This window comes from Dendropsophus ebraccatus, chromosome 3, assembly GCF_027789765.1.
Source record: "Dendropsophus ebraccatus isolate aDenEbr1 chromosome 3, aDenEbr1.pat, whole genome shotgun sequence".
NCBI classification, from domain to species: domain Eukaryota; kingdom Metazoa; phylum Chordata; class Amphibia; order Anura; family Hylidae; genus Dendropsophus; species Dendropsophus ebraccatus.
The window spans coordinates 61,144,325-61,170,763 of NC_091456.1; the positions used below are offsets into that span (position 1 = coordinate 61,144,325).

Consider the following 26,439-nt stretch of genomic DNA (forward strand, 5'->3'; position numbering starts at 1 on the left):
GTATATCTCGCGTGCTCCTTGAAACAACTGGTTCTTTACTACTCATCATCTACCCTACAACAGCCCAATGGAAAATTTTTGGAACTATCAAGCTGAATATCGTGATGAAGATGTAAGTGCTTATTGTGAAGTATTATGTCACCATAATGTTCCTATCCTTTATGTAACCCTAATCTTCCTATCCTGTATAGAACTTAAGATATCTCCCAAGTGAAGGTTGTAACAATGATTGAAATATGGGGATTCTTTAAAAATTTCAAGTAGAATAATTAGAATTCTAGAGAATGGGGAAGTTTAAATGATATATCTTTACTACTGAATATTACTTTTTAACTTTGTAAGCAATTTTTGATTGCAGAAATTTAAAATAATTTTTATAAGGTCAGGAGCCTTTTAACATATGAATTATCATTGTCTAATGTACAATATCTGTATATATGTCATGTTATATCAATATCAATTACAGTAATAACAAAGTGAAGCGCTTTGTTATTTCTGCAATCTGCTCATCAGCCGGCTGCCTTTTAACTCACTGCCGCTCCATGCCGCTCCTCAACGGGTGCTGGGAAAAGCTGGAGCCAGTCCTGGGAATCTTCTGCCAGTTTCCCAGGACTAGATCCAGCTTTTCCCAGCACCTGGGAAGGAGTGGCAGTCAGTTAAAAGAAAGCCAGCTAATGAGCAATTGCTAATTATTAGAAATTCACTACATAGTGAGTATCTTATGCTAATCACAAGTCGCAAATATGGCGCATGCTATTGAGCCACCCTGAATAATTAAAGATCCTATTATATATATGGCACAGTCATATGGCTTTTACCCTAGTGCTGAAATTCATATGGCCCCATAGTAAATCATACTACTAAACGTAATCCTCAGAATGTAAACAATTTTTAAGCATTTTTATATCGGTGACTAACCAGAGCTCTGTTAGCTCTGTAGCCAAGCCAAGAACAATACCATGTGGATTATGTCAGAGTTTTAAACATTATGGTACATTCAAAGTGATTGTTTTTAACTGGTTTTGCATTTAAGTTACAATAAAATAGGATTCAGAATTTGGCCTAACCAGTGTACAATTCTAGAATTATCGGTGTTAACTCCATTCCTGCTTTCAGTGATTGTTCTGCTATCAGCATCTAATTTATGGTGCCTTTCCAACACACTGCTCTATTCTTAGTCTTGGAATGAGGAGATATGAAAAAGTCTAGGAGAAAAAGTAGTCATGTCATGTTTGCAGTTTAGTGTGTAGCTTATAAATATGAGCTTTTTTGGTTGCTGCATGCAAGCGGACACTTTTAAAGCAAATGTACCATCAGGTATATCACTTTTTTTTTACATTACCGGCACTGGGGCACTGGTGCGGGGATCCTGGTGGTGCTGTCCTGTTTTTTTTTAAATGGCTCCTGGCTTAAATCAAATCTACCACTAGCACATTGCTTTTTTTTTTTTTTACATGAATAGACCAAGTGGGAATATACGGATGCTGTGGCCCTTCTTTTGATGCCCGGTTCACCGGCATGGCGTGGGTCTATTACTGCCACCGCCAGTGTGACATCTGTTCCCCCCACTGTGACGCGGCACCGTAAGAATCAATAGGGACGATTCACTGAGGGAAGGGGATATTGTCACACTGGGGGCTGCCGGACCAGCTTCTAGTGCATAGAGCCTGGCGGTGCACAAGAAGAGGATGTTGCAGAGCAGTGTTTTGAAGAAAAAAAAAAGGCCCATGTTGCGGGGATCCCCATGCTGGTGCCGAATGAGTAATGTAAAAAAAAAAATTGATGTACATTTACTTTAAATACATGAGATTCTTTGGGTATCCATAATCAGACAACTATAAAGTGGTCAAGAAAAAGTTTCAATAAAGAACTGAGCAATAGATAACTTTCTGATGGCACATTAAATTCTTTGTTCTGGATTATACACTGAAAAATATATATGCATTGAGTGGGCTATTTCTGGTGTATATGCAGAGTGGACACCTTCCATTCAGGTAGACTGTTATAGTAGTAATTTATTTGAACATTGATGTGGTATACTAAGTGTTACAATCTTTAAAGTATAGGTCATTAATAAAATTACAATGTCATAAAACGTAAGGTTGGCCGTAAAAAACATTGGCAGGTGTAGTGTTTATTCCTCTATGCTCAAGTATTATATGTGCTGTAAAAGAGTGACACTAAGTGGGGTACATGCATGAGTAATGCTGGAGGGATGTTTTTGTTCACCATGAACACCTACCATTATGACTAATAGTTGTCGTGTAATCTTTTCAATTTTACATGGCTCGTGATAAATGTTTCTAATACTGCAACCTGTTAGAAATAAACATATATTGGGTCCAGTGCAAGTATATTAATGCAAAAATCTAACCAATCTAAAGTCTAACCCAATACTCAATAAATGTTTGTATAGTGAGTACCTGTATGCATTATCTTTCAGGTGTGTGCTTAGGCGTAGTCCTTCTGTTTCATCCACCAATCTGGCTACAGTAACTACAGTTGACTTCAGTTGGAAGTTGCTTGCTTGAATTGTTCTGGGCGGTTGGGTGACTTGAAGATCACAAAATGTGGCTTTTGACAGTAGATTGCTTTTGATGATCTGCAGCCTTCAGGCATGTATTCATGGGATACTTCGGCCGTTTGCCACCCCCCACTATGATTCGCCGTGATGTCAAACCAATGCAAAAGCTGCATTTTGTGAATTTCAAGTCACCCAACCGCCCGGAACAGTTCAAGCAAGCAATTCCCAACTAAAGGCAGCTGTGGTTACTGTAGCGCATACAGGTACTCACTATACAAACAAGTGAATACAAGTATATTTATTGCCTTCTAGCTCTGATTTTGGTGAGGTATAGGTTACTCTCCGTGCCTTGGCTGCATTCAATAATAGCGCTGGTGATAAAGGTCCTATTAAGGTTTTACCTGTGTAGGCAGCCTAAGAATAATTAATCTGTTATCAAATAGACACAAGGCTTAAAAGTAACCTGCTTCATTGAACAAACAGATCGATCTGCCAGTATCATGTTGCTGAGCATTTTTTTTTTTTTTTTTGGGGGGGGGGGGGGTTAATACTTACTCATTTAAATTACGCCTCCTTCTGGGTTTAGAAGTCCAGTGGGTGGTCTAAATCAGTGATTGACAGCTCTCTGAATATGCACTTATATAGGGATGAATGCCAGTCACTGATAAGACCACCCACTGGACTCCATAGAGTGATCATGGGTTTAAATGACGTTCTATGGAATCTTGTCTCACAAAACTATATATAATTCTGTTTAGCCAGCCCTGATATATAAAATGATGCCTGCAGCTCAAACAATATATTCAGCATGACTGTAAAGAGAAAGACAGACATGGCACATCCACATGCTACACACTGATCCACTATGTCTCAGCACAATCAATACTTGTCAATTCTGGCTCCTGACGACATGCAAAACATATGAAACACACAACTTGACTTCTAAGGAAGTTAAAATTCGTTATTTTTCTATACCTCGCACTAAATCCAGAGTACAGGTGCACTGGTCTTGATAATTACCATATATATTACCTACTGTTATGTATTGAACTATAATAGATAGATAGATAGATAATTACCAGAATATTATCTCTTACCTCTTACATTTGTGTCTATGAAGGGATTTAGAGCTCTTTATTAGAACTTGGTTTGCATAAAATCTTGGACCTAAAACCCACATCTAATTGGGGAATGGGACAGGCAGGCCCGCTTCTGCCATGAGGCGGAATGAGCCTTCCGCCTCAGGCGGCAGATTTTGCGGTCCGGCAGGGGGGCAGCATTATGTCCCCCCTGCTGTCATTTTTGTTAAGTATCACTAAACAAAAATGACAGCGGACGCTCACCTGTCCCGTCACCCGCGCTCTCCACATCCCGTCAGGTCCCGCAATGTCACCCTGCAGCTGTCACGGACCTCCAGGCTGTGGTGAGTGCCCGGGGTTGGTGGGGGACGCGACCCGATCACCCCACTCACTCACCACAGCCTGGAGGTCCGTGACAGCTGCAGGGTGACATCGCGGGACCTGACGGGATGTGGAGACAACGGAGAGCGCGGACCGGCTGCGGCGTGGGACAGGTGAGCGGCTGGCTGCGGGGGGGGGGGGGGGTGCATGCCGGCCATCACTCGGGGCGGCCGCCTGAGGTTTGCCTCAGGAGGCAGAAACCCCAGAATCAGCCCTGGGGACAGGGTTACGTGCTTGTATTTTAAGGCAACCTTTTCTTGATTTGATAAATCATAATCTCTTTTTGTTTTCTGTTTTTGTGTTTTTCTGTTTAGTCTCCATCTCCTGATTCTTCCACGCAAGGAGCAGAATCTACAAACCGGCAACATCGGCAGAATGCCTGCGATTCAGCAGAATCCTCCTCTAATAAAGAGGTAAGCAAACTTCCCTGCTTAGGTTGGTTTTGTGGTGGCTTTCCATACTCTCTTCTCTTAATGTCAGCTCACACTAAGGAATTGTCACTGAGCCGAATCCGCAACGGGCCAATTTTAGTGCCGATTCCTCAGTGTAAACTGACACTTAGAGTGTTTCATTTATGTGCTATATTGAAAAAGGTTTGTGGGCAAACTAATGGATGTAGAAAACAATGAAAGAATTGTTGGTACATTATTATTATTTACTTAACACCCAAATGTAATTCTGCCTCTTCAGTCTATGGATAGAGTATTTTTCTTTGATGCTTAAGTTAGCCTTTGCAATACCTTTCCCCGAATTCACATTGCCCTTAAAAAATAAGATTGGACGTATTTGTCCCGCTTACCCCCACCCCCTTTCCCACACATAATCTGTAACATAATAACATTTTTAACACTTGTTGATTTTGCCCTACTAAGGATCTGGTCAGAATACTGTGAAAGCATTCCTACTTGTATGATATATAAAGGTGTGTCCATAATAGGAAAAAGCTTACAGTAAAATGTACAATTGGGGTCTGACTGGGGGTGGGTTGGGTCTGTTATGCTATCGTTGGCCAGTGTTTTACCTCACCTTTTAGTACTGGCTATATTACCTCACATATGTGTGTGAATATATTTGGTATCATGCACAGGTTTCTTTCTGTATGTTTTTGATGTTTTTGTTGTTATGTCAGGAAAAAACAATCTGTCCCTTTTCCAGTCATAATAAAAGACCAGTTATATGCACACAGGCCGCACATAGAATGATATAATTAAGGGAACCAGGCAGAAACCATTGGGGACTTCCCTGATGATTACTGGTTAAGGCAGCATAAAAGTTCTTTTTAAGATAACAAGTTAGGCAACATTCACATGTTTAGGCTGGGTTCACACTACATATATTTCAGTCAGTATTGTGGTCCTCATATTGCAACCAAAACCAGGAGTGGATTAAAAACACAGAAAGGATCTGTTCACACAATGTTGAAATTGAGTGGATGGCCACCATTTAATGGCAAATATTTGCTGTTATTTTAAAACAACGGCTGTTGTTGGCCATCCACTCAATTTCAACATTGTATGAACAGAGCCTTTCTGTGTTTTCAATCCACTCCTGGTTTTGGTTGCAATATGAGGACTACAATACTGACTGAAATATATGTAGTGTGAACCCAGCCTAAGTATGTACGGTCTGTGCATGGATTGTATGCTACAAAATGGTGTGCACAAACTGTGTGCTACAGAACAGACTCGTACAAAACAGTTAAATCCCCACACTACTGTACTGACACAGCATGTCAGTACAGTAGCACAGAAGTGTAATGGTTTCGGAGCTCACAGCATCATCATGAAACTGTTCCGTAGCATACAGTCTGTGCACAGATCGTATATAAGGATGTGTGAATCTGGCCTTAGAGTACTGTACAATGTTTTCACTCCTGTTTTCAGCTGAGAGAAGTCTTGCCACTGGCAGCCAGACAGCCTTGTCACAATCTTCAATATGTCCTTTAAGGGCATTGGGATACTTTACTAATGTAAATGTTCCAAACCTTTAGCACATCAAGGTCCTAATATACATTAAAGGAGATACTCTGGTATTTGACTTGTACCACATTTTCAATGATTTTTACAAATTTTTCAGGACACGTTTGCATCATGCGCAGCTAGAGAATAGTACTTACTGCAAAGTGGGTGTGGCCACAGAGAAAGGGGCGGTGCTTAAGTGCCCAAGATAATTAGTCACTGGCACATATTTTTGGCATAAGAGTAATTCAACTAATAAAAGATGTAGACTAAGGCTATGTTCTTTTTTTCTTTTTTGTTGGCCATCATTTTTAGGCGAAAAGACAGTCGAAATATGGCTGAGAAAGGATGTTCTGTGAACAAAGCCTGAAAGTGCACCACATTTTCAAACAGCCATTGTTAAAAATCTTACGTATTCTTAGACTGTTTGGTCTAAGTTTACAGAGGGAAATTTACTAAGACCGGTAGGCCTTCTGCCTTAATGTTCACTTAGAAATGTACACCAACTCTCAAGCTTTATAGTGCATGTTGTAATTAATTTGGCGAGCCTCAAGCTGGAAACTGGCAAATTTGCTAGTTTTTGTACAAATGGGAGCTTGTACAAAAAAGTGTGCCTTTTCCAAACCAAACTACAGACATAGGGGGTCGATAAATGTGGCCCACAGTGTCTAAGAATACATTTTTGATTCTCTCCACTTAATCTTCTGCCCAGGCATCTATAACAGGTAAAGAGGAGCATGGAGCTGTCAGAGCAGCTGCAGATCTGTCCCTGTTAGCTACCATTAACATAGCAGCAGGCTTCCATAGATCTAAATGGAACCAGCCTAGTAAGAGCGGCAGCTTACAAGGACAAACCTTCAGCTTCCTGTTCCCTGCATGTACTGTGTGTGCTTCACAAGTGTTAGCACCATGGGGGAGATAAATTGAAGTGGGTGCCACAATTTTGGCACAGATTTTCCAAAAAATCTCACACACGAGATTTTTTAAAACAAATTGGACAAAAAAATTGAGATTTGCGATATGCTTAATAAGGGGGTGTGGCTTAGAGGAAAGGGGTGTGTCATCGGGTAAGTGGCATGGCTCATATGTGCCTAAAAAATTTCACCACTTTTTTGGCTTAGAAGTAAGCCTGATAAAAAGTGGTCGAAAACTTAGACTAGACAGTTGTAAAGATGCGCCACATTTGTAACAGCCACAAAGCCACTAAGCCACTACGTCTACGTTAAAACAGCCTAAGAATGATTTTTATTTACCTCCCTCGATGTAAACTACATAGTTTAACATTTATTTATTTTAGTGCAGAATCCCTTTAAGTGCGTCAGCTGTAGAGTATATGGTAGTGTATTTTATACTGAGACTTGGTATACACATTACGTGATGTACTTACAATGCTTTTTGTGTTTTCAATTTAGTTAAGAGTTTTGTTTTGCTCGAAGCTTCGCGAAGGAGGCAACAAACTTATAAATGATACAATTATTTTACCATGCTTTCAGTTTCAGCCCCTGGATATCCTGTGACCTCCTGACAGTCTCCTAGGCAGTAACTTCATGAGGTAGCATGCAGTATTTCAAGCATTACCCAGCTGTCACACCAGGAGCTTGCAGATACAATCCTGTATTCCTTAGTTACTGAAACATCCTTATAAACAAGTCTGCGCACTATTCCCTCTATAACGCTAATAGTTTGAGACCAGTCTAATTTTTCTTAACAAGCGTCAGTCGGACTGCATTAACTGTCCTTTGTGTGATATGTGCATGATGCCATTCGTTCCTACCTTGCTGCATATGTCTTGCTGGAGTTAAAAACAAACATTATTTGTCTTAATTTCAGTCCAGAAAAAGCCTGGCTTCCTTCCCGACCTACGTAGAAGGTAAGAATGAGAATAGATTGCCATTCATAATCAGAAATGCCGGCTGTGTACATTGCTTTCATTGCCAAGACAGATTTAGACTTTGGATCCTATTATATTATTCTGGTTTTGTACATAAAATGTGGACTGAACCAGGATCATTTTGTTTTGTGTTTTATATCTTATACTGCAGGTGTGTTGGCTCATAGGAAACCCTGTGCCACTTACAGGCTAGGTTCCTTTTTCAAGTAACATTACAGCCATTGTTTTTAAAATGACGGTCGTTATTTTATAATAATGATCGTGATCATTAATAACCGCAGTCATTATCAAACAACGTCCATTGTGGGAACATAGCCATAGCCTTCTGTCTGCTAGCAGGTTCCTTTGCTATATTTAATTTGTTGGTATAAATTATATTTTGCTATTTTCAGAAAGTGTTCAGACCCCTTTGCCTTTTTTCACATTTTGTTACATTGAGAAAAAAAATTAAGTTTTTCCTATATCAATCTACTCTTAATACCCCAAAATTAAAAAGTGAAAACGTAATGTTACACATTTTTGCAAATATCAGCTTGGTTGTGACGTGGACACCTCGTAGATCCCGGAGCCTGGTGGGGGTCCTGTGGCTGCTCCTCCCACTCGTGGCACTCACAAGGAGAGATAAGTGCCTACTTGTCATCAGTTTCCCTCTCCCCCTGCAGGCTGCCGGCTTTTAGCAATCGCCGGACTTCTCCTTTAAGGAATTAGCTCTGGGGGTCTTCCATTTCTCTTGATCATTTTTGGGATGTTTATTTTCCATGATTGTCCAACTGTGGTAAATTATTTTGTTTGGACATTATATACACAGCCCTTTCTACTGACTGGTCAGGGTTGGAAAAAAAGCTGACTTAGCCAGAGCTCTGACTTGAACCCAATTAACCCCTTCCCGACAGTAATACATATATATACGTTCCTACTGCAGATACGCAGTGCAGTAGGAATGTATATATACGTTCCTGACTGAGGGGCTTACTGATGTGTGCGGGAGCGCTGCAGTGAGAGCGGCCCCGCACACATCAGTGTGTCCGGGGCCGGAGGTAATGAGAGGCAGCTACGATCCCGCAGCTGCGTCTCATTAACCCCTTAAACGACGCGATCTATAGCTACTGTCACTGAGTGATCAGGACCCCCGCAGCCAGTCACTTACCTCTGTCCTGTCGGATCGGCGATCTTAGAATAGAGTCTGCTCTCAGGCAGGCTCTATGTATAGATCGCCAATAACACTGATCTATGCTATGGCATAGCATAGATCAGTACATGCAATCTATTGATTGCATGTGTTACATTGAAAAAAAAAGTGTTAAAAAAAGTTTTTTTATAAACCCCCTCCCAATAAAAGTTTAAAATACCCCCTTGCCCATTATAACAATAAAAATATTAATAAATATATAAATAAACATATTACATATTGTAGCGTGTAGAATTGTCTGATCTATTAAAATATAACATTATTGTTCCCGTATGGTGAACAGTGTAAACGGAAAAAATAAAAAACACCAGGATTGCTGATTTTAATAGATTATATATCAGAAAAAAATTTATAAAAAGCGATTAAAATTTTTATGATATTACTAAAAACTAGAGATCATAGCGCAAAAAATGACACCTCAACCAGACGTACAGGTGGAAAAATAAAAGCGCTATGGCTCTTAGAAGGCGGGGAGGAACATTGCATTACTTTGACCCGAACATCCGTGCATCAAAGGGCTCTGTGTTGAAGAGGTTAAACATCTTTAAAAAGCGTTTTAAATTGCTGCTAACCAACAATCCTCATCCAACCTGACAGAGCTTTAAAGGATCTGCAGGGGGGAATGGCAGCATATCCCAAAATCCAGGTGTGCAAACCTTGTGGCATCATACTCAAGAAGACCATTTCTAAGGACCCTGTTACACAAGACAGTTATTGTGTGAATTATCAACACAACAAGGCTATTCAGCCATGCTGCAAACCACTCTCACTGCGGTGTGTGTACTGGGGCTTGTCAGTCCAATCCTGGTATCCAATCAATAATAACACAACACCATAAGTACTTGCCGTTACTTTATCGCACTATATAGTGTATTCACACAAATCTATTTTGCAAATTGCATATACATCACAATGTTGTGTTATTATTGATTGGATACCAGGATTGTGTGAATTATCGTTATATCATTCGAATTTAAATGATCATCGTTTAGTGTAAATGCCACAAGACCACATCATAACAAAACATAAAAAAGGTGAAAGGGTCTGAAGACTTTCCAAGTGCACAAAACAAAAATCTGAAAACATAGTGATATAAATCAGAAAACATGGCTCATATGGAGCCCCATTCTTTCAGCAAACAGTAAACCTGTCGGGAAACCTATCGTACAGGGTAGAGGAAGTCCAAGATCATGCATACAGATACAGTATTACAGTATGTGTCAACAAGCCTTTTTCTTGGTGGAAGTTGAGCATCATCTGTTAGTGGTACGCCAGTGGAAAAAAGATTCTTTCAAATCAACTAGTATCAGAAAGTGCCAAACGTTTGTAATTTAATTCTATTTAAAATCTCCAGTCTTACAGTACCTATCAGCTGGTATATGTCCCGCAGGAAGTGGTGTTTTTCCCTGTCTGACATAATGCTCTCTGCTGCCACCTCTGTCTGTCAAAGTAACTGTCCAGACCAGTAGCAAATGCCCATAAAAAACCTCTCCTGCTCTCCAGACTGGAAAGAATACACCACTTCCTGCAGGACAAACAGCAGCTGCTAAGTCCTAGAAGACTGGAGATTTTTAAATAGAAGTAAATTACAAATCTCTGGCACTTTCTGGCACCAGTTGATTTGAACGTAAAAATGTTTAAGGCTCTGCTTGACCCTGCACATCCTCTACCCTATTAGACATGTTTTTTTTGTTTTCCTTGTGTACAGGACATAATGTCCTATATACTCAGCAAGTCAAGAAAAGATGATTTTGAAGGATGAATTTTGTTCCACCTCTTTCAGAAAATACTAGGATCTTCCTACCACAGCAATACAATGATAGAAAGTCTCCATAGCAGCAAGCTAACATCCATGTTTCCTAATTGGTCATATAAATGATGTCCTCCATGTTTGAGAATCTAGCTAGATATGACCACAAATGACGAGTGGTGTTTAAAGAATAAATTACCATAAGAGTTACCATTATTAATAGTTTAGCTGCTTTGGGACATGTTACCAGCTTTTTCCCCACTTAATTTTCCATACAAACCGAAACCCATAAAACAAATAGTTACAGGCTCGGCCATTGATAAACCTCATAAAACCAGTCTCTACTAGGACAGGTCAGCAAAACTGAATTTAGCATTGACTGTTATGAATGTATCCATCTAATATCTATCACTAGGTAGCAGACTCCTAATATTCTGATGATTGGGAAGTATCAGGCTCTATTTGCCACTTAACCATACAGCAGAGTAAATGTGTGTCATATCTACAAGGCATACTATTACGTCTAGCTTGCAGTGTATTTATCACGTTTGCTTCTCCTTTTTTCTAGTGAAATGCAATTTTGCAGCAGGGCCTTTATTTTAATAGCAGGGGCATGGGATATTCACCCTTGGTCTGCTATGTAATGGCTGCTGTTCAATTTTTTTTCCAAAGCTTTGTTAAATTGTATCACAGGTCTTTGACCCTGGGAATAATGAAACGTAAACGGGACCAGTTATCATTCTGTCCTAGCAACAGAAAGAGACCCAATAAAACATCTTATATGGCTCTATAGGGCCTGTAGCAGACCCAAAAAATTAGATGTTACTATTATCAAACAGCTTACAATTTCCTGATCACACACCTTTTTACAGTTTCTTGATACACCCTCCTGTCCCCAAGATAGTGGGAACTAAACTTTAACAACGGGAGTGACTATCAGGTGATTGGTGGGATTATACAGTCAGGGGGTGTGAATGGTTTACGCCAGGGCTGTGGAGTCAGTAAGCTGCAGCTCCGACTCCGACTCCGACTCCTGAATTTTATCAGGACCGACTCCCGACTCCTGCTCCTTCATAAATGGCCGGTCATATACCTGGGGAGTTATTTATCACACTGGCTCACCAGCTTCTCCCTAATGTCCTACATGATCCTGGGGCGACTTCTGAGGGAATGAGGAATGATATAAAGCAGATTCTCCTGTGTGTGCAGTGGATGCAGCCAGTCTCCAGCCTCCATGTCCTGAACTACTCCCAACTAGACTAGATGGAGCAGGGGGTCTTTTTCTGCTGACAATCTTCTATGTTTCTAACTAAATATTCACCATACACACAGTAACTCTGCTAACAATACCTGTAATATAGATGTCAGCCATAGAGATATAGAGGGGGTTACACATAGTGATATAGAGAAGTCACACATAGTGATAAAGAGGGGTCACTTTGGGTGTGGGGGCACGCTATAACACACACACACACACACAGCCTGCTGCAACCATAGCACACACACACAGCCTGCTGCAGCCATAGCATACACACACAGTCGGCTGCAGCCATAGCACACACACACAGCCTGCTGCAGTCATAGCACACACAGTCCTACACACACGCACAGCCTGCTGCAGCCATAGCACACACAGTCCTACACACACGCACAGCCTGCTGCAGCCATAGCACGCACAGTCCTACACACACGCACAGCCTGCTGCAGCCATAGCGCACACACACACACACACACACACACAGCCTGCTGCAGCCATAGCGCGCACACACACACAGCTGCAGCCATAGAACACTGAAGAAAAACACCACACTGAGGACAGAGTTTACTGCTGCACTACTTATGTCATCTACTCCTCTATATTACACAGGATATCTTCATATTACACTGCTGCTCATATACAGTCATCCAGCATCCAGGAAGAGAACAGCACAGATCTCTCCCCACACAATGGACTCTTCCAGCTCAGAAACAAACTACCAAATAGTGAATGACAACATCTCCCCGACCACCCTTATGTAATAGGGCCAGTGTATATTAACATCCATCACCTGATATTCACTATCATTATTAATATTAATTCCACACCCTCCTGACTATTAACTGAATTCTCACACATCTCTCTATGATCGTACCCACCCACAGAATAAAAACGTAACTTGTCAGTTTTACTGTAAAGTACATTGTGTTAAAACAAAAGCTCCCAAAATTAGCCAAATTGCTTTTTTTCTTTCATTTCAACTCACAAATAATTTTTTTTCCCCCCATACGTTTTATGGTAAAATTTAAGATATTATTACAATGTACAATTGTTCCTGCAAAAAAAGAAGCCTCCACATGGCACAGTCAATAAAAATAATAAGAGTTATAGTTCATAGACGGTGAGTAGTTAAAAATAAAAAAACAACAATATAAATTCATTAAAAAGATTTTCAAAACTTTGTACAACATTTTGAGCGTGTTATCATAAAAGAAATACACTTGTATAACATGCAAGTTAGATAATGCAAGTTCCCATACCATCCCTTCAATGTAACCTATTTTGGGTATTTTCTTTATTTTAATGTTCATTTTGAAGTGTCTGTGATTTATCCTAGTTCCTGGACCCTGTGATCCAGAAGATTTGATCGATGGGATCATTTTTGCTGCCAATTACCTAGGCTCCACTCAGTTACTGTCTGACAAAACCCCATCTAAGAATGTGCGCATGATGCAAGCACAAGAAGCAGTTAGTCGGATTAAGGTAAGGGGGTTACGTGTTTTATCACCTATTGTATATAGAGAATCTACTGTTATGGCCCAATGATCTGTACTGTAGTTTTCATGATCCATCTCACTGCAGTAGGAAACATAAAAGTAACATGAATCAGTTAGAACGGAACACTAAAATGTGTCAGCAATCCAACCTTTATAATCCTCATCTCACTAGATCCTATCCTGTCTCATATGGCAATAAAAACTGTGCAAAATATATACAGAACCCTTCTGTATGTTTTCCATAAGATCAGTCCCCTTCTGCTCACACATAAGGCAAAATCTAGGCTAGCAAAGCCATATCTTCCTCAAAAACTATGCAGATTTTTGCCATCTGCACCAATCTGGCCAAGAGAAAAGGAGAGAGCGGAACAGTGGGTGTGGTCGTACACAAAGAGGGTGTGGCCTCTGCATGCGCCACATTTAAAACAATGTACATTGACTCACCTCAACATAGTTCCTGCAAGCCTGTGTGCTGGCTAAGTTCTTTCCAATTGGTATGTGAGGTGACATTTTTGATAAATCCCCCCATTAGAGGATGATAGCTTCTGTGTATCTTACAGATCCGATACACTTTAGGTATGAAAATTTCAACCAAAATCATTATTTGTTGGGTGGAATTTAACCATGATTGATCATTCTTGCTGAACAAGAAGTCAACTGAGTTTGACATTTTCAGTCAATAGTTGGAAAAAAAATCTTTCGTTCATGAATGATATTACAGGAAAGAATATTCTTAAAATGCTCCCACATTGTTTGTCCTTAGCCCGGTGTATAGCCAGTATGAACAAATGTAATGGCAAATATGGACTAAAATGTGTACGATTAATCCTGCAGCCATTTATCAAACAACTCTCATTTATCAGTTGTTCAACCATCGACCGACTCCTCTGTGTTATGTGTATGGCCGCCTTTAGATTTATGCTGTGAAATCAGTCTATTTCTGTATATATTGTTCAAGTGTCAGTGCACTATGTTACAGTATTACTTGTCACATCATGGCATTGTCAGTCTGCAGGTCTTTCTGTTTGGATCTCCAATGTAAAATGCATTGGACTGGATTGTATATGGGGATCTCAATCATGTCTGCTTTAAAGGGGCCTCTGCCATGTGGTACAGAACTATAATGCTTTTTTTAAGTGTATCCGTGTCCCACAACCCACTTCATACAGCTGGTTTCTTTGTGTAGCTGCTTAGAAAAGAAGTACAGTGCTATGGGCCAAATCCTTGCTGGTGGTGTTATTTCCATCAAATAGGTTGGGCCTGCAAAGCCTCTCTGTGCCTCTTCCTGACGTTTTTCTTTTCAGCTACTCTGCTGGGCTGGATTATGGCCCCTTTCATGCTGCGTTGCATGGCACATGCTGAGCCCCACTCTCTATGCTCATGTGGCATTGCACCTGTGCCGCTCCTTGTTGCAACAGCGCATATGCAGGATTGGATAAGTGGAAAGGGCCATGATCGAGCCCAGAGATGTGGCTGAAAAGAAAAGCAGGCAGGGAAGAGGCAAAAAGTGGTGTTGCAGGCCTAGGGCACTGCAGACCTGTTTCTTGCCTCTTTGACCCAGCTGTCCTAGAATAAATTTTTTTTTACAAAAATAACGGCACCACCAAGGATGTGGACCACAGCACTTAACTTCTTTTATTAGCAGTTTTACAAAGGTACCAGCGGTTTAGAGTGAGTTGGGGGTTAAGATTTGCTTAAAGGAGAAGTCGGGCGAAAATTTTTATTAAAATATTATGTTGCCCCCCCCCCCCCCTCCAAAAAAAAAAAATATATATATATATATACAAATCACCAATATACACTTATTAGGGGAAATGCTTATAAAGAGCTTTTTTCCCTGAACTTAATATTGCATCAAGGCTTAACTTCCTGTATAAAATGGTGATGTCACGACCCGACTCCCAGAGCTGTGCGGGCTGTGGCTGCTGGAGAGAATGATGGCAGAGGGATGCTCAGTGTCCCTCCAGTGCCCTGTGTCCCTCAGTGTCCCCCTGCCATCATCCTCTCCAGCAACCACAGCCCGCACAGCTCTGGAAGTCAGGTCGTGACATCACCATTTTATCCAGGTAGTGAAGCCTTGATGCAGTAGCAAGTGCAGGGAAAAAAGCACTTTATAAGCATAAGTGTATATTGGTGATTTGTATAACTTTTGGGGAGCTATACAATACTTTAATAAAAACTTTCGCCAGACTTCTCCTTTAATAAATGCATCTTTGTGGACAAAGCAGAACAGTATAAACTATTTTATTAATTAACAGTAGTTTGAAAATTTTAATTTAATGTATTAATATATATTTATTCTCAATATATAGTTAAAGGGGTTGTCTCATCCCAGACAGTGATGGCATAGTGTTAGGATAAAGCACCAATGTGTGATCAGTGGGGTTCCGATTTCTTTGACCTTTGATGATCACTAGAATGGAGTGACAGCTAGCACAGCGGAGCTAACAGAAGATGTAGTGGAATTGTTCTTTCCCAATGCCACACTTCCCATTCTAGTGGTTGACAGGTGTCACAGTGGATACAATGACACTTACTGTAGGGATGAAGGGTTACATTCCCTGCATTTTCATCATTTTTACAATGCTACATCCATATTTTAATATAAGTTGTCTCCATTACCGTTAAGTTCATGTTTCATACAGGCCAATTTTCTTTTTTTGTTCGCTGGATTTGGAAGATATTAAGGCATTTGCTACACCTAAGATATATATATGCCATATAGCTTTAATGATGCAAAGACACAAATGAGGGAAGAATCTGCACTATAGCCATATCTGTCATTCTACCAAATGCACCGCAGCCAATAATGCTAGCCTCTTGGGTTCTGTCTTACTTTATCAGTAGTGTAATTGCCCACTATACCCCCTGAATAGAGGTAGTATCTGTAACCTATTCTCTAACCATATTCCTGTCTTTGTTTATTTCATGCTAAGCAGATGGCCCAGAAATTAGCCAAAAGCAGGAAGAAGGTGCAGTACAATCTCATCATTTTGTTGTTATGCTTGTTATTTTTTGTTTTCTTTTGTTTGCATTATCTTACTTTTATATGTCATCTTTTTTTGTAAAAAAAACAATTCTGTGTTTCTGTCAAATAAAATTTCGTTTGACCTGTCACCAGACATGTCAAAAGACAGAGATCGCATGGGATGTCATTTTGTGATCACAAGATATCGCTGGAAACTGCGCTTCACTCCCTGGCCCTAAGATTCTAGAATATAATGGAGCAAACCAGTGGGATTTGATTGACAGCTGTGGAGTGAAGCGCAGCTGCCTCATGCTTTGTCTGGCTATATCTCATGATCTCAGCGGCTCTCAAGTGCGACCCTCAAGTTTTGACATGTGTGATGATGTCAAAAGTAAATTTATTTGACCGTAACATTTTAAGTCGATGTAACAATATCATTACTTTAATATACCCATTAACCACTGGCCATTCAGTCATTCATATTTGTTACGATCATACATACAGTACTTGGGTTTTTTGCTAAAATTAGAATTCTTGTTTGCAGAAATGGAAATATGTTGTGCTGTACTTTAATTTTGTTAAAATAATAAAATAATAAGGGTTTTCCGTTGTTGAACACTATTTTTGAGTTCACATCTAGGCATTTTCTATTTACAGTATAGTGTTAAGTAACATTGCTTCACTTGTACTGATCTTAATGTACTTAGGGTTCTATTACACAGGCCGATCAATACTGTAAATGAGCTCCCGATAATCGTTAGGCAAGGGCTGCACGGACATCGTTAGCGATGTCCATGCAGCAATTGCTCAAACAGTTTACATCACCTCTCCACATTCCCGGTCTTCTCCTGCTTCTGCTTTCTCCCTAGTCCCACGATTGCATCTTTAGAGCGGCCTGTCTAAGCTGCGGCCAGTGATGGGCTGAGCGATCTGTCAGCTCAGACAGGCCATTCTGAAGCTGCAACCGCGGGACGAGGGAGGAAGCTGAGAGCAGGAGAAGACAGGGAACGTGGAGAGGTTATGTAAACAATTTGTTCAGAAAGTAGTGTACACCCTCCATATCCTTGTTAGTGGTTTGTGTGTGTTAGTAGGCCAGTTACCAGAACAGTAGTACAAATCTGCATTATGGCTCTTCTGGACAAGACCTATACTGTAATTGTAGTGTAAAAAATCTTTATTCCCTTGCTTGCTGATGGTAACTGTACCCTTAGAAGCCAATGAGATGCTATTGTCTCAGAAAATAAAGAGGCTGCTTATAGGGTTGTTCTACTCTGTTAGGTTCGACGGGCGAATGTTTTTAGATGGGACTTTGTTTTAGGCTATGATCACATGGCGTAAAAGTACGGCCGTTGTTGCCATCGGCAAGAACGGCCGTACTTTGTACGCCTAGGCACGCTGCATGTTCTTCTATGGGATCCCGGCCGGAGCGTATACACATCATATACGCTCCGGCCGAGATCCCAAGCGGCACCGCAAAGAACTGACATTCAGCGAATTGCAGCCATAGGAAACCCTGTCATTTCAAACAATGGAGCGAGCGGCATCCAGCCGGGATGATCTTCGCAGAGACCGTCCGTTCCGTGACCCAGCCGGGTCCTGGAACGGCCGGTCTGTTCCAGCATGTAAACATGGCCTTAATCTGCCTGTTTTGAGTATTCACCCAAAAATTTGTTTGCGATTTTTTTTCAACTTTTTTCTCACAAATTTATAAATATTTTGTTAAATTATCCTATTCAGCTGGGTAAAAAAAATTTACACTCTGTAGAAAAGTTGCAAATTTTACACTCAGTAGTAAATATGTTTAATTGAATTTATTAAAAAGAAAAATACTCTTGTATCTAGATGTTGCTCCTATATACTTGTGCCAGCTTGTGTTCTTTTGAGTCCATCTTCGAACGTTCACCTTATGTATTCAGTGGCAGTAAGAGTCTACTTCTAGTGTCCTGATACTGTTTTAGTAGCTGGCCTGCACAATAGCAGTATTCAGTCTGCTGCCTATGAACAAGAGGGTCCAAGGGGTAGGACTGAGTTACTGAGCATGTGTGACCACAAGCAGTGGACATGCTTAGTACATCCTTAGGATGAACAGGTAGATAAAGGAGCATTTTATAACTCACTCCAACTGAAAAACAGCATTACATGATTTAACGGAGTAAACGAGTACTGATTTGTGGGACAATCACTGTAGTAAGGATGTAGCCTCTACTTGATTAAGGATGGGTTCACACTACGGAATCCACGTGGATAAGTTCCGGCGGATTCCATCACCTGTACCCGAGTGGTGTCTTTGGAGCCAGTGGAAAGGCTCACAGCCGCAAACGGGAACGAGCGACGGAATCCATCCGTGCTGATTCCGTAGTATGAACCTACCCTTAGAAGTGCTACAGTTTCCACCAGCACAAGCCATATGTATAAATGGAGGTTGCCATCATGTTTATTCTCTATTAAATACCCCCCTTCCCTATAAAAATTGTGATACATAGTGATTTGTGACATTAAAAAGAAATGAAGACAGAAGATGCCTATGCTCAAAATTGTACAATAAAGTCATAATAACTTGCTAAAGTAAGTTACACATTTGATTTATTTTATCTTTTGTGAGTCTGCTGTTCTGAAGCACTGTGCACTGTGTGTTTAGTCTTGTCTAGTCTTGGACAACATCTTTGAATTTGTAAGTGAAAAGTCTTCACTTTTTGACTTGCTGTTTTTGTAGGCGGCAGAAGGAGAAGCACAACCCATGACTGAAGTGGACTTATTTATTTCTACTCAAAGAATAAAAGTATTGAATGCAGATACACAGGTAATAAGGCTTCGAGTGTGTAAATGTGTAAAAGAAGGATATACTTTTATAGGAACAGAAATCGTTGTTATAATATAGTTTATAATATACCATTCAGGAGTTCGTTCAAGTGCTGCAGCTATTTCAGTGTTTACTTGCACTTACTGTATCTTTGCGATTTGCTGGACTAGTAGCAGTGGCATGGCAGAAATCTGCAGCCTTAGTCTGCTCACTTGAATGGAACAACCCTGCAATTTCCTTCACTGTCACCACTAAATGTACAGCTATTTCAAGGATGAGTGCATGTACATATTGAAGACGTAGTGGTGCTAGCACAAGTCCCTTCAAACAGCCGATCGACAGGGGTGGCAGGAGTTGGACTCATGGCAATATAATATTGATGGCCTATCTGGAGGAAAGCCATCAGTTGTACAGAGTAGATAACCTCTCTAAAAGAACTTGGCAGGGAATTTAATGACGTGTAACTGTGTCCCATCCAGTGGACATTGCAGTCTGATATTATGATCACACAAACACATGTATACATTGTACACAAATATGTAAAAATGTACACATATACCCAAAGGCTGATTTCACACATGCAGTTTTAGATGTTTTTTTTTTTTTTTATACCAATAAATAAATCTGTACCCCTTTTATAACTAATGTCTGAAGAATCCTTCAGCTCTCAGTTATCTCTCCCATCTGGCCCCTGTCCTCCACATACACAGGAACATTCAGCATAGCTGAATATTTCTGTGTTCTCTTTGGGAAGGGGAGGGTTAAGCCAGAGTGCTCTCATTGCTCCTTATCTCTCCCAGAACAAAGGGGTCAGGGAGTCATTTTTCATCACACCAGAACCCTATCTCTACTGACATCATCTGTAAGGATAGTTGGGAGAGCCTCATACACATTAGGGCCCTATTCCACAGTAACGATAATCGGCCGGATCGGCCCCATTTGGCCCGATTCGGCCGATTATCGTTCGGTGAATTAGAGAGAACGATCAGCCGATGATCGTGTCATCGGCTGATCGTTCATTTAGGGCCAGACCTAAAATCATTGTTCCCCCACCGCGCATTGCTACGGTTGAATAGCGGTGCGCGGTGGGCGACCAACGATTTGACAGCAGCAGCATCATCATACGTTACCTGTCCAGGCTTCCCGCGCTGTCTTCATCCCCGGGTCCCGCGCGCTCTATCTTCAGAATAACCGGTCAGCTGACGGAGCGCTCAGCCAATCACAGGCCGGGACCGCCGCGGCCTGTGATTGGCTGAGTGTGGCCTGTCAGCTGACCGGCCATTCAGAGATAGAGCTCGCGGGACCTGGGGATGAAGACAGCGTGGAGAAGAAGACCTGCAGGTAATGTATGATGCTGCAAGGACATCGGTAACGATGTCCCTGCAGCCCTCGCTCAACGATCATCGGGCCGTGGAATAGGCCCAGTAAATGAGCGGCGATCTAGCAGATCGCCGCTCGTTTACATCGTTGATCGTGCCCTCCTCGGCCCGTGGAATAGGACCCTTATACTGAAGTCCAAACCTTCCCCGAAAGGTGAGTACTGCCATTAAAATAATAACGTATATGGGGACCATTAGGCCTAAAACTGCTATGAAAGCTAGCTCAAAAACTGCATATGTAAAACCTGCCATACACATACTTCAAAATACAGCCTTATTTTCACCTTAAAATTACAGCTGTTATTTACTTTCACTATACGGTGTGTGAAGATAGCCTGAAACTCACTCTTAGGTGTAGGGTTGGATGATAAATCTAGTTCCTTTTGAAGAAACAGATTACAAAGTGACATTTAAATATATATTAGACTGCTTTAAAAAAAAAAAAAAAATTTCAAAGATAAAACTTTTAGTTTAAAAACTTATAACTATAAATGACTGCACACTTGCTTATACATACAGCTCTAACATAGGGCACCTAAAATATCTACATTAAAGTAAAATGGAATATACAAACCATATGCATCACAGTGGCTTTATAACATATTCTGCATAATCAGCTATTCCTTATAAATTCTCATCTGTCCTCCGAATCTCTCCATATGCACCACCAGGGAATTGGGAAAACATCAGGAATTCATATTCCTGGCAGACAGTCTCAGTCAGCTAGTCTTCAAAGTACAAAAAAAATACGAGAAAATGTATATGTATTATGCATGCATTGTCTTACAGCCATACATAAGATTTTGAAGCATTACTCCATATCAACATGTACAATCCTATAGGGAATAGCAAAATGTGGTCACAATTATATTTTCTTATGATTAATTTTCCTTTGGGAATTTTCCCGTTACAGTTAATTTCGCTGTCTGCCTTGCCTAAGGTTGGACCAAAATATGCAATGGCTCTTGGCTGAACGGTCATTGGGCCGTCAGCTATTTCATGATAGCAGACATGTTTATTTCAGGGTGGAAAGAGCTGCTGTCATAGCCCACTTACTTATCTATCTTAGACTGCATTTACCCCTCGACTCGCCATTAGGTTCACATCGTCAAAAAGCTAACCTGACCCACAGAATATCAGCAGCTGGTCAATGAGACAGTCAGTACGTCTGGTCCACTCTGCAACAATACTGGCACTAAGCTGCAGAACCCGGCTTCATCTATATCAGATGCCCTTCCAGGGTCCTAATAATGTATTCCAGTATGTAGATGCCCCAAGTAGTTATGGTAGGGAAAGTAATGAATTACTACTCACCTAAGTAATTGCAGAAGATAGGCATAGTAGTACTTGAAGAATAAGTGATCAATTAATGAGAATAATTGCAGTAGATAGAAGGAGGAGTATTTGCAGGATGAGTGAGCAGCTACTCAATGATGATGATTGCCATTGATAGGAGTTATAGTATCTACAAGATAATTCATACAAACTGCAAACAAGCAGGAACCACATAAGCCGGAGATAATGAAATGTGTAACATAACACATTTTTGAATGTCATTTTATTATGGGGGATTTATTGTGACTGGTTGTCACTAGTTGACTACATTAGCTCAGTAGGCCTGCTAGTAGCTCAGTAGGTATGCTGTGCTATCCATCACTATACGTTTTTTGGTTGAATTAAGAGATATTTCATGATTACACATGGGAAATTCAAGAATCTCAAACAATTGTCTCTGAAATGTGAGCAAAGATTAGAGACCTTCTTACAAGTGTCTTTGTAATAACATCAAACTGTTGATTTTTGATAAGGCCAGGGTAAGAGTACCAATGTCACTTGCGAGAGTAACATACAGTACACAGGAGGAGAAGGAAAGAAATCAGTATGAGGCTATGTTCACACAACGTTTTTTTTTGTATTTCTACGGCCGTTGTTGCGTATTTGTGTATGCTAAAAAAATGCATCTGTTTTGATCGTTTCTTTTTTTATAATGGAAGTCAATTAAGAAAATGAATCAAAATGGATTGCACACAATTGTATCTTTTTTTCTATCATTTTTTTTTTTTGCAAAAAAACGATTTAAAAAAAAAAAAACGCTGTGTGGCCCTAGCCTTATCAGCATCTTGCTTGAACAAAAAATATCTTCCTATTTAATTTAATTTAATTTATATAATTTATGGTATTTCATCCCATTATTTTTGGAGTGGACACTATAGTCAGAACTACTGATGGGAAAATATGATATATGTGCACTGTATTATTTTGTTCTTCTATTTTTTTTCTACTTAATGTTTGGAAGCAGTTTCCCTTAGTTTTTTTGACTTCTCAGTACTAATCCTTAAGGACAGGCTCGGTTTTCTGGTCTGTTAACTGTTTGGAGAAGTATTTGCCGATGTTCTTGCTGCAGAAAACTAGGTCTTCACATGCCTTGTAGCTGGGTATAAGTGATTGTCATCTTTGACATTGAGACCTAGAATGTAAACTGCTGTAGTCTGTGTGTAGCTCAGCCCTGACTCTCCGAGTACATCAGTAGTCTCAGGAGGCAGACTCTATGTTTGGCCAGGACACATCTTAACTCTCTCCTCTTTACACCATGCAGGAGACCATGATGGATCACCCTCTGAGGACTATTTCATACATTGCTGATATTGGGAATATTGTGGTCCTGATGGCACGCAGGCGAATGCCACGCAGCAATTCTCAGGATAACGTAGAGGCCTCTCACCCATCCCAAGATGGAAAAAGACAGTACAAGATGATCTGCCATGTCTTTGAGTCCGAGGACGTAAGTACCATGGGACTTGTTGCCCTCACAAATGACGCACACTTCCAATGTCAACTGTTCCTAATTTTATCAGGTGCCAGAAACTAACCGTGCATAAGTACAGGATTATACACTTGTTTATTGAGCTGCACAGTCTTTATATACCTAGAAGTATGTTTTAGTAGCACTAACATATACTAATGTGCAATACATTACTGATAAACAGTACCAATACCATATTATTCTATTATTCACCAATTATTTACACCAAGTTAAAAAAAAAATACTGATTACATATTGCTAAAAATATATAGTGTTTATACGGTATATCTAACTCATTTATTAATATACAAAGAAGTTGTAGTTTATCAGCCTTCTATGTATATATACATATAAATTATATATACATCATCATCTATAAAGATAATGCAAAGTCTACAATAATGCAATGTTTGCTTCAAATCGGTTTTTGCACAATAAAAATCAGAAGCATGTGAATGAGATTTGTAAAAATCTGTTGGTAAAATCTATGTTGACTCTGCACTGTGTGAGCGTACCCTTATATGAATAGACATGCTCACCTAGCGTTGCTCACATAGACGCTTTTTGTATCATTGTAGGAAAAGCTATTCATCAGAAAACAAGAGAGATTTGTGCTGCTAATACACACTGCATTGATACTCTGTTATATAGTCTGAGCTGTGAGCAAAACCAGAAGGGGTTATCCAATTCCATTCATTGAAAATAACTTTTCTATGAAAATAGTAAGAAATTGAAATATAAGAGACAGATTTATTAGGACTGGCATCTCATTGTTGAAATGGAGGTACACTAGAGAAAAATGTGCCAAAATATGCCAGATCCTTGTGTGACAATAGTTACCATAGCAGATGAGAGCTTGAGAACGCCCAAGGCCTTCCATAGTTGTAATGTGTATTGGGCTGTGTGTTACTGTATAATGCTTTGATATACTGAGCATAACAAAGCATTAGATGAGTGATCAAATGATGACAAAGTGATAAAAAAAATATAAAACTAAAGCCATTTTTCTTTAAAGTGACACTGTAACCCCCTTTTTGCATTCTGACTTCTATACACTGGTGTAAAAGGTAAATTTAGCATTTTTCATACATTATTTTATATCATACGTCATCATGCTTATTCCAGTAAAAAGGGATCTTTTATCATCTGCGGGTCGTGCCACCTGGGCGGTGCTTCTCAGGCCAAGCACCAATTAGCCCCACCCACAACAGCACCATAGACCCTGCCCCTCTGTGATGTCATCTCTGTCTAGGCCCCACCCCCTAGGCCTATACACAGATGATGCTAATAATTGCGGGGCCTACGGTGGCTATGTGGGCGGAACTAAGTGAAGCTACAGCGGTGAAGCCCCGCCCATGTAGCATAATCCGCAGATGATAAAAGATCACTTTTTACTTGAACAAGCACCATGACATATGGTATAAAATAAGGTATATTATATATCATACGTCATGGTGCTTGTTCCAGTAAAAAGTGATCTTTTATCATCTGCGGATCAGCCGCTGAGGGGGCATGGCCTATGCGACAATGACTTCACAAGGGGTGGGACCAACAGTGGCATTGTGGGTGTGGCTAAGTGGCACTTCAGCCGTGAAGCCCTGCCCAGATAGCACAATCCGCAGATGATAAAAGATCACTTTTTACTGGAACAAGCACCATGACGTATGATATTAAATAAGGTATGAAAACTGCAAAATTTACCCTTTACACTTGTGTAGAGAAGTCATAATGTTAAAAGGGAGTGACAGTGTCACTTTAACCCTTAGGCGACCCTGGACGTACCCGTACGTCCAGGCCGCCTCCATGTGTCCATGTGAACCACCGCGGTCCCGGGTGCCGCTCGTAACTGATCCCGGCTCTGCACTCAATTGCTTCCGGCTGCAGCAGCTGGAAGCAATCAAAGTGCCTATCTCATTGATCTATGCTGCATATCTATGCAGCATAGGTTTCAATGAGAGATCAATGCAGGGGGGCTTCTAGTATAAGTGTAAAAAAAAAAGTGTTGTTATTAATAAAAAGCCCCCTCCCCTAATAAAAGTCAGAATCACCCCCCTTTTCCGATGTTATAAATAAAAATAAATAAATAAATCGCCCGAACTATTAATTAATCACATTTCTGATCTTGCATGGTAAACGACGCAAGCGCAAAAAAAATCCCAAAGTGCATCAAATCCAGAAAAATTATAATAAAAAGCAATCAAAAAGTCGCATATGCGCAATCAAGTTACCGATAGAAAGAACACATCGTGGCGCAAAAAATGCAACCTGACACAGCCCCATAGACCAAAGGATAAAAGCGCTATAAGCCTGGGAATGGAGCGATTTTGATGAACATATATTTGTTATACATGTTACATATCGTTGTAATCGTAACAACTCGAGGAACATATATAACAAGTCAGTTTTACCCCAGGCCGAACAGGGTAAAAACGACAACCCAAATAAAAGAAATGCGTTTTTTTATTTTTATTTCACCACACATTGAATTTTTTTCTGGTTTCGCAGTGTACTTTATGAAAAAATTCAGCCTGTCATGGCAAAGTACAATTAGTGGCGCAAAAAATAAGGGCTCATATGGGTTTCTAGGTGAAAAAATACAAGTGCTATGGCCTTTTAAGCACAAGGAGGGAAAAACGCAAAAATTGAAATTGGCCCGCTCCTCTAAGGGTTAAGGTGTACGTCTATAAATGTTCCACATTCTCAGGTATTGCTAGACTAGGTACCATTGGTGATCTTCCTTCATACTTGTGTGGGTTTAATTCTATCATCGATCACTGCAGAATATTTGGCAATGAAAATTTTTCATTTCCTTTGTCTCATCTTTTTCCCTTGGAAGGTCTGTGGAAATGAATGACATGAATGTCAGTTTCTATTAGCTTGGCTATTCTAAAGACCACGGTACTAAGTAAATAGAATATAATTTTATTATCTTTTCCTTCTCACCACTTGGGAATGTCTTTACC

The 26,439-nt window shown here is 40.3% G+C and overlaps 2 protein-coding genes across 2 annotated transcripts in view; one reads left to right on the top strand and one right to left on the bottom strand.

The window, feature by feature from the left end:
• APBA1 (amyloid beta precursor protein binding family A member 1) overlaps nucleotides 1-26,439 on the top strand; it is a 120,382-nt gene that overhangs the window by 79,454 nt on the left and 14,489 nt on the right. Inside the window, exons 3-8 of the mRNA XM_069961868.1 lie at nucleotides 4,299-4,397; nucleotides 7,773-7,812; nucleotides 13,367-13,512; nucleotides 16,466-16,498; nucleotides 19,208-19,294; nucleotides 23,270-23,455. Coding sequence (XP_069817969.1) covers nucleotides 4,299-4,397; nucleotides 7,773-7,812; nucleotides 13,367-13,512; nucleotides 16,466-16,498; nucleotides 19,208-19,294; nucleotides 23,270-23,455 — 591 coding nt within the window. The remainder of the gene's footprint in view (nucleotides 1-4,298; nucleotides 4,398-7,772; nucleotides 7,813-13,366; nucleotides 13,513-16,465; nucleotides 16,499-19,207; nucleotides 19,295-23,269; nucleotides 23,456-26,439) is intronic.
• LOC138785683 (tight junction protein ZO-2-like) overlaps nucleotides 808-26,439 on the bottom strand; it is a 273,858-nt gene continuing 248,226 nt past the window's right edge. Inside the window, exon 10 of the transcript XR_011362145.1 lies at nucleotides 808-818. The gene's annotated coding sequence lies outside the window, so the exon portion shown is untranslated. The remainder of the gene's footprint in view (nucleotides 819-26,439) is intronic.